This window comes from Rana temporaria, chromosome 4 (assembly GCF_905171775.1).
Source record: "Rana temporaria chromosome 4, aRanTem1.1, whole genome shotgun sequence".
In the NCBI taxonomy this organism is placed as follows: Eukaryota; Metazoa; Chordata; class Amphibia; order Anura; family Ranidae; genus Rana; species Rana temporaria.
Window position 1 is genome coordinate 76,207,061 of NC_053492.1, and position 13,253 is coordinate 76,220,313.

Sequence of the window (13,253 nt, forward strand, 5' to 3'; positions counted from 1 at the left end):
TTTGCTAAAAGTACAAATTTAGGAACACTTTTAGGGTATGGGATGGCCTTTATAGGCTACTAGCTGAATACCCGGCGTTGCCGGTCTTCCTATCTTAACCTTTTGGGAAGGAAAATCATAGTAATATAAATATACCCATCTTTTATATAAGGGTGTAGGTAAGGGTTAATTTAACTGTCATATATTTTTATTTGGCATATAAGTAATATGTGTAGCAGGTATTATTGAAATATCCCCAGGCGTACAGAAGTTATGTGGGAACATACATTTCCCATTGATTTGCATGGGACTTTAAACAAAAACCCCGACCCTCACAAATGGGGGTAGTTAAGGGATAAATTAACTATCCTATAGTTTAAGTGGACATATAAGTAACATGTGACCAAGTGTTATCGAAATATGTACAGCCGTTTGGAAGTTATGAAGTAACATGTATTTCCCATAGAGTTGAATGGGACTTTAAAGGAAAACCCCGACCATGGCAAATGGGGGTGGGTAAGGGTTAAACCACCTATCCTATGTTTGTTGCTGACATATAAGTAACATGTGTGCCAAGTTTCATGTTAATATCTTTAGCGGTTTGGACGTGATGCTGGAACATACATACACACACACGTTGAGTTTTATATATATATATATATATATATATATATATATATATATAGATAGAAGTGGGAATATAACGGACCTTTAATTACACTAATAGACACAAATTATTTTAAACCCAGGAAAGAAGAATAGTTGTATTTTGTTAAATGGGCAAAAAAAAAAAAAAAAAAAGGAGGTTATACAGATACAGGATGTGATGAAGGGAAATACAATTTTCACTTTTTTTTTTTTACTTAATTAAAAGGGGTTGTAAAGGTATAATTGTTTTTCCTAAATAGCTTCCTTTACCTTAGTGCAGTCCTCCTTCACTTACCTCATCCTTCCATTTTGCTTTTAAAATGTCCTCATTTCTTCTGAGAAATCCTCACTTCCTGTTCTTCTGTCTGTAACTCCACACAGTAATGTGAGGTTTTCTCCCTGGTGTGGAGTGTCGTGCTCGCCCCTCCCTTGAACTACAGGAGAGTCAGGATGCCCACTAACACACAGCTCCTCTCTCTATCTGCAACGTAGAGAGCGTCCTGACTCTCCTGTAGTCCAAGGGAGGGGGCGAGCACGACACTCCACACCAGGGAGAAAGCCTTGCATTACTGCGTGTAGTTATAGACAGGAGAACAGGAAGTGAGGATTTCTCAGAAGAAATAAGGACATTTAAAAGCAAAATGGAAGGATGAGGTAAGTGAAGGAGGACTGCACTGAGGTAAAGGAAGCTATTTAGGGAAAAAAAAAAAAAAAAATTGGACCTTCACAACTCCTTTAAGACAAAAATTGTGAAGTTTGCCATTGAATAGATGGAGGTAAACACAATTATTGCACTTTTCACAGCCACTTCCACAACCGCTACAAGGAAAAGAAAATCTGAGAGCAACAGAGAATATGTTTAGTTCCCCCTAAGCAAAGCAAAGTATATCTTAAATATATAATATACTGGTGAACAAAGTTTTATTTTTATGTGTTTTTTTTTTGTAGGGTGGGCAATAAATTTGGGGCGATTGATGGGTGTATTCTAGAATTTAGATTTATATGGATGTATTTGATATTGTTGAAAGAATAATAATAAAAAAAATAAAAAAAAATCCCTAACAGGAAACCATCCACAGAGTTTGCACGTTCTCCCTCTGTATGCATGGGTTTAAGTTTCTTCCCACACTCCAAAGGACATGCGAGCAAGTTATTGGAAAAATCAAAAGGAAAAAACAAAAAGTCTCAATGATGCCAACAGAGAACAAAAAAAGTCCCAACAAAAACTTCTATTTCTTCTTGTTTGGCAAGTTATTGGCTCCTGTCCAAATTGTCCCTAGTATAATAAAGTACATTGTATACATACACACACTCTGGGCACAGTACCTCTTTACATTACACCTGACCTACACAGGAGGGGCTATGGAAAGAAAAGGTGTACATTAGGGTGTCCTTTTATGAAAGTGCGGTAAAATACCGCTTTTCAGTTCTCAGTGCCTGTTTATGAAGCTTTGTAGATCGGTTCTCATGTTGAGATGAGGAGCGATCTACAAACGGCTGGAAACTCCTGAGAACGGCTTCTCTCACTATAATCTTGCGTTATGTAGCGGGATTACAGTATGAGGAAGTGAAAAAAACAAAGGTTGAACACGAATCGGCACACATTATACATCACATATTAATAAAATAATAAAGTTACATTCCCACCAAACAATATACATTAACCTAATTATTTAAAAAAACATTGTTTTTATCAATATTTAAAGCTCATACATGTGCCTATTTAAATGTGAATGGTGTATAGCAGGGGTCTTGAATTAAAATTCAAGGAGGTCCGGTCACTAAAATTTTCTTTGGGCCGAGGTCCGAATCTCAAGTCCCCATTTTTCCCCATCACAGCGCCCCTTTATATCAGGTGCCCCCATCACAGCGCCCCTTTACATCAGGTGTCCCCATCACAGCACCCCTTTACATCAGGTGTCCCCATCACAGCACTCCTTTAAATCAGGGGTCCCCATCACAGCATCCCTTTAAATCAGGGGACCCCATCACAGTGCCCCTTTACATCAGGGGTCCCCATCACAGCACCTCTTTACATCAGGTGTCCCTATCACAGCACTCCTTTAAATCAGGGGTCCCCATCACAGCACTCCTTAAATCAGGGGTCCCCATCACAGCACCTCTTTACATCAGGTGTCCCCATCACAGCATCCCTTTAAATCAGGGGACCCCATCACAGTGCCCCTTTACATCAGGGGTCCCCATCACAGCACTCCTTTAAATCAGGGGTCCCCATCACAGCACCTCTTTACATCAGGTGTCCCTATCACAGCACTCCTTTAAATCAGGGGTCCCCATCACAGCACCTCTTTACATCAGGTGTCCCTATCACAGCACTCCTTTAAATCAGGGGTCCCCATCACAGCACCTCTTTACATCAGGTGTCCCTATCACAGCACTCCTTTAAATCAGGGGTCCCCATCACAGCATCCCTTTAAATCAGGGATCCCCATCACAGCATCCCTTTAAATCAGGGATCCCCATCACAGTGCCCCTTTACATCAGGTGTCCCCATCACAGTGCCCCTTTACACCAGGTGTCCCCATCACAGTGCCCCTTTACACCAGGTGTCCCCATCACAGTGCCCCTTTACACCAGGTGTCCCCATCACAGTGCCCCTTTACATTAGGTGTCCCCATCACAGTGCCCCTTTACATTAGGTGTCCCCATCACAGTGCCCCTTTACATTAGGTGTCCCCATCACAGTGCCCCTTTACATTAGGTGTCCCCATCACAGTGCCCCTTTACACCAGGTGTCCCCATCACAGTGCCCCTTTACACCAGGTGTCCCCATCACAGCACCCCTTTACATCAGGTGTCCCCATCACAGCACCCCTTTACATCAGGTGTCCCCATCACAGCATCCCTTTAAATCAGGGATCCCCATCACAGTGCCCCTTTACATCAGGTGTCCCCATCACAGTGCCCCTTTACACCAGGTGTCCCCATCACAGTGCCCCTTTACACCAGGTGTCCCCATCACAGTGCCCCTTTACACCAGGTGTCCCCATCACAGTGCCCCTTTACATTAGGTGTCCCCATCACAGTGCCCCTTTACATTAGGTGTCCCCATCACAGTGCCCCTTTACATTAGGTGTCCCCATCACAGTGCCCCTTTACATCAGGGGTCCCCATCACAGAGCTCCTTTACATCAGGTGTCCATATCACAGCACTCCTTTAAATCAGAGGTCCCCATCACAGCACCCCTTTACATTAGGGGTCCCCATCACAGCGCTCATTTACATCAGGCATTCCCATCAGAGTCCCTCTTTACATCAGCTGTCCCCATCAGAGTCCCCCTTAACATAAAATGTGCCCATCAGCGTGCCCCTTAACATAAAATAAGGGTCATACTGATGGGCACATTTTATGTTAAGGGACACTCTAATGGACAAGTTTTATGTTAAGGGACATCCTGATGGGCACATTTTATATGAAGGGGCACTCTGATGGGCACAAGAAAATGTGCCCCTTAACATAAAATCTGCCCATCAGAGTGCTCCTTAATACAAAAAGGGCCCATCAGTGTTGCTCTTAAAATAAAATATGCCAATCAGAGTGCTCCTTAACAATAAATGTTCCCATCAGCATGCCCCTTAACATAAAATAAGGGTCACGCTGATGGGCACCTTTTATGTTAAGGGGTACTCTGAGGGGCACATTTTATTTTAAGGGGCATGCTGATGGGTATATTTTTAATGTGCACACTGATAAGCATATTTTGTTAAGGGGCACACTGATGGACACATTTTGTTGTGCCCATCAGAGTGCCCCTTAACATAAAATATACCCATCAGCATACCCCTTAAAATAAAATGTGCCCATCAGAGTGCCCATTAACATAAAAGGTGCCCATCAGCGTGACCCTTATTTTATGTTAAGGGAAATGCTGATGGGAACATTTTTTGTTAATGGGCACTCTGATGGGCACATTTTATTTTAAGGGGTACGCTGATGGGTATATTTTATGTTAAGGGGCACTCTGATGGGCACAACAAAATGTGTCCATCAGTGTGCCCCTTAACAAAATATGCTCATCAGTGTGCACATTAAAAATATACCCATCAGCATGCCCCTTAAAATAAAATTCGTCCATCAGAGTGCCCCTTAACATAAAAAAAAGGTGCCCATCAGCGTGACCATTAATGACAGCACAATTACAAAAAAATCTGCCCATTCGTGACAACTAATTAACTTGTCACATACCTTGCATGCTGCGCGATAAGGAGAGCCCGGGAAATGCGAGCAGCAGGGGGGCGGGGCGCGCGTGACGTCACGCCCCAATCTCGCAAGGAGAGCCAGGAGTGGACCCGCATGCAGCAGGGGGCGGGGCACGCACGTGACGTCACGCCCCTACCTCGCGGCCCGTGACTGCTTGTCTTCTCCGCTCTCAGCGTCACTGGTTGCTGGGGAAACCCGCGGCCCCAGCAAACCAACGCTGAAATTTAAAATGATAATGGCGGTCCGGGCAGAAGCGCCACCCGGGCCGGACTCGGACCGCGGGCTGCCATTTAGTGACGGCTGGTGTATAGTATATGAATGGAATCCCACATATGTAATGCAGCTATACACCATTCATATACATGAAAAATACATTTATAATCATTTTTTTTTTAATAAAGTATACAAATATAAACCCGTATAACTGTAATAGAACAGTCCACGTGTAAAACATTTTAGGGTTTACAATTTTTTTGTTACCAATAAATTAGAAATGATATAAAAATGACTTTAATAGCACTTTAATGCAGGTAGAATTTAGAATACATATACATATACATACACACATATATATATATATATATATATATATATATATATATATATATATATATATATATATATATATATATATATATACATACATACACACACACACACACATATACATATATATACACACACATACACACACACACACACACACACACACACGCACATACACACACACATACACACACTATAAATTCCTAACCTGATAATTTTGGGGTGTGTAATAGTGGGGAAAATGTGTTCTGACTGTATGGCTGCTTAACATCAGCTGAACATGTTCTCAGCTGATTACCTCAGCTTCATAAACTGTGTATGACCTGAGATCAGTGGTGAGAATCGGGATCGCCGCTGATCTCACTTTCATAAAAGGACACCTAGGTGCCCTCTTTGATATAGATGATGCGGTTTACATTTAGGATTCCATCTTACCTCTGTAGCACACTCTCTCCATTCAGAGACCTGATGAACTTCAGTGCCATTTCCCTTCCAATGCCAGGCAAGCCCTCAAAGAAATAAAATGTACACACATTTTAAAACGACTCAATAAAACAAAATAACAGAAATTGTAACCAACAATGACAACAGTGTAGGTTATGGTGAGGAGTGTGTCATTTTCTTTTACAACTACATAGACATCAGTAAACAGATCTGCTGCACATCAGACAAATCTGATTACTTTCAATCCCAATTCTGAAGACAGCGCCAGTAAGGGAGCCCAAATTCAGTCAAACAGTATCAGGATTTGCCCGATCCAACACAAACTGCAAATAAATAAAACCATCTATACTAGACTCTAGAGTTTGTCGGGATGTACCAGGGAGGCTCTCACCCTGACTGTATCCCGATATTGCGATTTCTGTTTTTATCCACTATAGCACTACCTAGAGCTTGCATGTTCTCCCTGTGCCTGCGTGGGTTTTCTCCAGGTACACCAGTTTCCTTCCACACTCCAAAGACATGCAGGTAGGTTAATAGGCTCCAGATTAAAAATGGCCCAGTATATGTATGAATGAATGTGAGCTAGACACCTTAGATTGTAAAGCTCCTTCAGGGCAAGAACTGATGTGAACGTATTTTTTAGAATATATATATATATATATATATATATATATATATATATATATATATATATATATATATATATATATATATATATATATATAATGTGTAAAAGTGCTGCGCAAATTGACGGTGCTATACAAGTACCTGTAAAAAAAAATTATAAACAGTATATGTTATATGCAAATACCTTTTATTCAATGAAATTTATGCATTTATACTATGCACCCATTAGTATGTCATCTCTGGTGTCACTTGGATGCAACATTAGTCACCCATATGCACTTTCCATTACTTTCTAGAGTACCCCAGGACAAAAAAGTATTGCAAATCAACAACTTAAAGGAACACTAAAGGTTCGTTTTTTATTAGATCAATCGATTGCTGTAAGCTAGAGCATTTAAATATCACTTACCTCGTTTTTCCTTTTGACTTCCAAAATACAGTAATCCAGGTTTGAAAATGCCATTTCCTGTCACTCCTCTTCTTGCTTTCCACCAGCATTTGAGACGTTTTTCATGGTGGAAAGCAGAATGTGCTCACCCCCTCCCTATGACTACAGCCCTGCGTGAAGATGCTCTCTTATCCCTCACAGGCATGGAGGCTAAGCATAATGGGAACTGTAGTTCCCATTAGGCCGTGATGTAGCAAGAATGAATGCGCACCGCAAACCAGGAAGTCAGTGAGAATAACGATTCAGGAGTGATGGAGGTGAATAAAACAGATCGATTTCAACAGGTATCAAACTAGTTATAATGCAAAACATTACTTTTTACTTTATAAGCTACTGTCAGACTTTAATTTAAAAGGAAAATATTTTTGTCTTTACAACCCCTTTAAAGTGGAAGTCCATGCAAAAACTAAAATCCCTGCATCTATAGACACCACCGATCTAACACTAACCTCATTAGCCCTGTAAAAAAATAAATAAAAATTGTATACATACCATTTAACCCAACCCAACCGATCTCCAGCAGTGGAAGCTCTGCAAAAGATATGGCCGACAATGGCTGTGAAATGAATGGGAAGTGACGTCACCCATAGACTTACTATGGGGCTTCCGTTGTCATTGGTGTCCTCTGCACCCACCTCCACAGCGAAGCTGCGGCTGACAGCTCAGCATGGGATCCAGTTGTATTGGTTCGGAGCGGCTTAAAAAAAGGTATGTATACTCTTTTTTTATATACAGGGCTAGAAAGGTTAGTGCTAGAACGCTGGTGGCTATAGATGCAAGAATTTTTTTTTTTTTTTTTATACCTTGGAGTCTGAACTCGGCACCCCCCACACACGCAAGCCTCACAACTGGTCAATGCACTCGGCAAAAACAGACAGTGGCTGTAGTAAGGCTTGGCAAATGAGAGGCCAAAAGCATTAGCCTCTAAAACATGGCCTTACAGTGCCTTGAAAAAGTATTCATACCCATTAAAATATTCCACATTTTGTCATTTTACAACCAAAAATGTAAATGTATTTTATGTGATAGACCAACACAAAGTGGCACATGATTGTGAAGTGAATGGAGAATGATAAATGGTTTTCAAATTTATTTACAAACATTTTTTAATTTTGGAAAAGTGTGGCGAAGAATAAACAATATGTGTATAAAGTCCACAAATTATATGTTCATCAATGAAATTGAACATATAGAACCTCCACCAAAGTTTCAGTGTGTAGATACGGAAAAAGCACATCACACCACCGCGCAAACAATCCGCTTACCAGAACAAAAACGTTATGGGCATGTAATCAAATAACGTGCAGGTCAATGGCAATCGCACTTCCAACAGAGTGTACAGGTGAAAACAGTAATCCACAGGCAGCATCAATGATGAAATAACATCTCGAATGTCATGAAGGTCCAAAAGCATACATTGCGTTCATCAGCAGATATATGGTCATAAAATGCAGAGAGGAAACGACAATAGTGAAGCCCGTTGGATAAAACCAATAAGCAATTTATTGTGTGGTACTTACAAACAGACAGGTAAAAAGGGCATCAAAGAATATAAAAATCCGCGGCTCATAGCGTACTTGTGTCGGTCAGCCTTACACGTTACATCCTATGGGGATATCTTCTGCCTCTGAGCTCATCCTGCAATGTCTATTGTTGGATTTTGACGCTCTCCATCCATACCACAGGAGTCTGATAAACTCCCCATTTATCTTGTATATGTTGGGTAAGTTCTATTGCCATGTACCTCTATCCCTCTGGGAGAATCATCAAGTCTGAGATTATTTAACCACTTAAGCCCCGGACCTTTAGGCAGCTAAATGCCCAGGCCAGGTTTTGCGATTCGGCACTGCGTCGCTTTAACAGACAATTGCGCGGTCGTGCGACGTGGCTCCCAAACAAAATTGGCGTCCTTTTTTCCCCACAAATAGAGCTTTCTTTTGGTGGTATTTGATCACCTCTGCGGTTTTTATTTTTTGCGCTATAAACAAAAATGGAGCGACAATTTTGAAATAAATATCCCCCAAAAACATATAGAAAAAATTTGTTTTTCCTCAGTTTAGGGCGATACGTATTCTTCTACCTATTTTTGGGGGAAAAAAAAAAAAAAAATCGCAATAAGCGTTCATCGATTGGTTTGCGCAAAATTTATAGCGTTTACAAAATAGGGGAGTTTTATTGCATTTTTATTAATTATTTTTTTTACTACCAATGGCGGCGATCAGCGATTTTTTTCGTGACTGCGACATTATGGCGGACACTTCGGACAATTTTGACACATTTTTGGGACCATTGTCATTTTCACAGCAAAAAATGCATTTAAATTGCATTGTTTATTGTGAAAATGACAGCTGCAGTTTGGGAGTTAACCACAGGTGGCGCTGTAGGAGTTAGTGTTCACCTAGTGTGTGTTTACAACTGTAGGGGGGTGTGGCTGTAGGACTGACGTCATCGATCGAGTCTCCCTATAAAAGGGATGACTCGATCGATGCAGCCGCCACAGTGAAGCACGGGGAAGCCGTGTTTACATACGGGGAGCGATCGCGATGGGGCGGCTATAAACGAATAGCCGCGCAGTCGTCCCGGATCGCTCCCCGCGGGTATCCGACCCCCGCATGTAGCCCTGACCCGCGGAAAGGCAGGGACGTACCTGTACGCCCATCTGCCTGTACGTGCCATTCTGTGGACGTACATATACATGCGGCGGTCGGGAAGTGGTTAAACAGGGTCCATTGCATTTGGCTCTGGATTTTTGATTTCCAGTGTTTCCATATTAATAAAGTACTCTGATGCGCTCCCGTTATATTGTTTATTAGTTCTGATATTTTATGGATTCAGTTTTGTCTTATATTTGTATGTCTTAATTGTACATTTTCTCTTTTGCAGTTAATATTTGCCTTGCTGCTCCTGCAGAAGCATCTAGCGAAACATGTAGAGACAAACAGGCACTTTATAGTTACATTTAGCCCTATATGTAAAATTGTAATATTTTGTTGATTTTATATGCATAATTTTGTACCTAAAGCAGTGGTTCTCAACCTTCTGGTGCCGTGACCCCTTGATAAAATGTTCCAAGTTGTGGGGACCCCTAGCAGTAAAATTATTTTTGTAGCGTGGGTTGTTGGCCCCCAAGGCAAGACAAGTCATTTGCACCCCTAACTCACGGATATTTAGCGCTCTCCGAGTCCCTTCCACTCACACAGTATTAAAACCCCTTCTGGTACATTTTAGGATGTACCACTCTTTGTTCTGATCTATTTTCTTTCCCTTTTATCCCCCTCTATCCTTATTTCTTGTTTTTTCCCCCCCATCCCTCTCTCTAGCCGTCTTTTTCTTGTTCTTTGTCTTCCTTCCCCCCCCTTTTCCTTTCCCTTTCATGTATTCTCCATTTTTATTGCTTCTCTTACTCCTTGGTGGGGGGGAATGGGATGAGTACCAATACTGGTTGGAGTTCTGATTACTGCAGCCAACTTAGGTGCTCTTGATCAAGGTCATCTGCTGATCTGAGAACTGTAGTGGGGACTTTTAATGGCACCTATCACAGGTAGGGTTAGTCACTGTGTCTCTGGCTTCACCGTGTCTCCGACTTTGTGCATAGCTCCTAACTGTCCCTGATTAGGAGCAATGTCCCTTTGTCCCTAATTCCTCCTCATTTGTCCCTCATTTTGGTCTGATCCATATTGATGTATATCATGGGTCTTCAAACTATGGCCCTCCAGTTGTTGAGGAACTACAATTCCCATCATGCCTAGTCATGTCTGTGAATGTCAGGGATGTGTAGTTCCGCAACACCTGGAGGGCCGTAGTTTGAGGATCCCTGATGTATATAAAATGCATTTTTTATCCATCAAAAAGTTTTTCAGCACCAAACCTTTCATCTGTTTTCTAAATTGCTGCAATTGTAAATTCTAAAAGCCAATATAAAGGAATAGTAGTGGTTAAAAAAAAGCACTTGTGGGATTACCCAATCTTATCTTTTTGTACAATTCTCCTTTAAGGGGGTGTGTCCTATGCCTGCATACATTTGCCGATAGGTGTCCCTCATTCTCATCTCAAAAAATTGGGAGGTATGTTTGTGGTATCTTGTAGCAGTGACACATATGCTGAAATCAGGAGATGGGGTCTCCTCCAGCCCCTTTCCACTTCACATTTCTCACCAGTCAGCTGTCCTCTAGTCTCTGCCCCCCAGCTATGCTGTGAACTGAATGGGCAGCTGCGCCGAGTATGAGTGGGCGGCCGTGGGCTCCAGGGACAGCCCTGCTGGGTGGCCGCAAAAAGACTGGAAGAGCGGCGCGGGTTTCAGAAACAGACATGGGTTTGGTGACCCCTGGCAAATCATCATTCGACCCCCCCAAGTCAACTTGTTTACTCTTTTTATACCTTTGATATTAAAATTATACATTTTTACTCATTAGTGGCACCACAAAAATGCCCCTTCCTACTCTTCTACAAACTCTTCAATTGGGATGAGGTGCCTTGATCTCTTGTGCTAGTGTAATTATTCTTATTATTTCATGGGCAAAGTTTGGCATGCATTTGTACTCAGCCCCACCTCAGTCAATACTTTGTAGAACCACCTTACACTGCAATTACAGCTGCAAGTCTTTTGGGGATGTCTCTACCAGCTTTGCACATCTAGAGAGTCACAATTTTGCCCATTCTTCTAATCAAAACAGCTCAAGATCTGTCAGATTGGATGGAGAGCGTCTGTGAACAGCAATTTAAGTCTTGCCACAGATTCTCCAATTTGGATTTAGGGCTGGACTTTGACTGGGCCATTCTGACACATGAATAAGCTTTGAGCTAAACCATTCCATTGTAGCTCTGGCTGTATGTTTAGGGTCGTTGTCCTGCTGGAACCTCTGCCCCAGTTTCAAGTCTTTTGCAGGCTCTAAAAGTTTTCTTCTCAGATTGCCTTGTATTTGGCTCCATCCATCTTCCCATCAAATCTGACCAGTTTCCCAGTCCCTGCTAAAGAAAAGCATTCCCACACAGCAAGATACTGCGACCACCATGTTTCACGGTAGGGATGGTGAGTTCAGGGTGATGTGCCGTGTTGTTTTCCGCCACACATAGGGGCAGATCCACGTACATCGGCGCATTTTTGCGTCGGGCGTAGCCTATCCAAGATACACTACGCCACCGTAACTTACTTTTTTTTTTTAATCCTCAAAGAATTTGCGCCGTAAGTTACGGCGGCGTAGTGCATCTTTGGCGGCGTAAGGGCGCGCAATTCAAATGGATGTGATGGGGGCGTGTTTTATGTAAATACGTCGTGACCCGACGTAAACAACATTTTTTTTCAACGGCGCATGCGCCGTCCGTGGGGGTATCCCAGTGCGCATGCTCGAAATTAAAACGGAACAAGCCAATGTTTACGACGGTGACGTCATTCTACGCAAATCCCTATTAGCAAACGACGTAAAAAAATTCGACGCGGGAACAACGGCCATACTTAACATTGAGTACGCCTCATAATAGCAGGGGTAACTTTACACTGGAAAAGCCGAACGCAACCGACGTAAAAAAATGCGCCGGCCGGACGTACGTGGATCCCCGTAACTAGCCAATTTGCATACTCAAAGCGGAATTCGACGGAAACACCACCTAACGGCCGGCAGAAAAATGCACCTAAGATCTGACGGCGTACTAAGACGTACACCTGTCGGATCGATCCCAGATGCAGTCGTATCTTGTTTTGTAGATACAAAACAAAGATACAAAGCGGGAAATTTAAAATTACGCGGCGTATCAATAGATACGCCGGCGTAATTCTTTTGTGGATCTGCCCCACAGTGTTTTACTTTTAGGCCAAAAAATAAAATTTTGGTCTCACCTGACCAGAGCTCCTTCTTCCACATGTTTGCAGTGTCCCCCCACATGGCTTCTTGCAAACTCCAAATGGGAATTCTTATGGCTGTATTTCAACAATGGCTTTCTTCTTGCTTCTCTTCCATTAAAGCCAGATTTGTGGAGTGCAGGACCAATTCTTGTCCTGTGAACAGATTCTCCCATCTGAGCTCTGGATCTTTGCAGCTCCTCCAGAGTTACCATGGGCCTCTTGGCTGCTTCTGCGATTAGTGCCCTCTTTGCCCGGCCTGTCAGTTTAGGTGGACGGTCATGTCTTGGTAGGTTTGCAGTTGTGCCATACTCTTTCCATTTTCAGATGATGGATTGAACAGTGCTCCGTGATGTTTTTTTTATAACTTAGCACTGCTTTAAACTTCTCCACAACTTTACCCGTCTGGTGTGTTCCTTGGCCTTCATGATGCGGTTTGTCCACTAAGGTTTTCCAACAAACCTCCGAGGGCTTCACAGACCAGCTGTATTTATACTGAGATT

At 42.3% G+C, this 13,253-nt stretch overlaps 1 protein-coding gene across 2 annotated transcripts in view; it reads right to left on the bottom strand.

The window, feature by feature from the left end:
- GEN1 (GEN1 Holliday junction 5' flap endonuclease) overlaps positions 1 to 13,253 on the bottom strand; it is an 85,861-nt gene that overhangs the window by 26,133 nt on the left and 46,475 nt on the right. For both annotated transcript variants that reach the window (XM_040348557.1, XM_040348558.1), the window contains exon 6: positions 5,831 to 5,904. In XM_040348557.1, the coding sequence (XP_040204491.1) occupies positions 5,831 to 5,904 (74 nt within the window). The remainder of the gene's footprint in view (positions 1 to 5,830; positions 5,905 to 13,253) is intronic.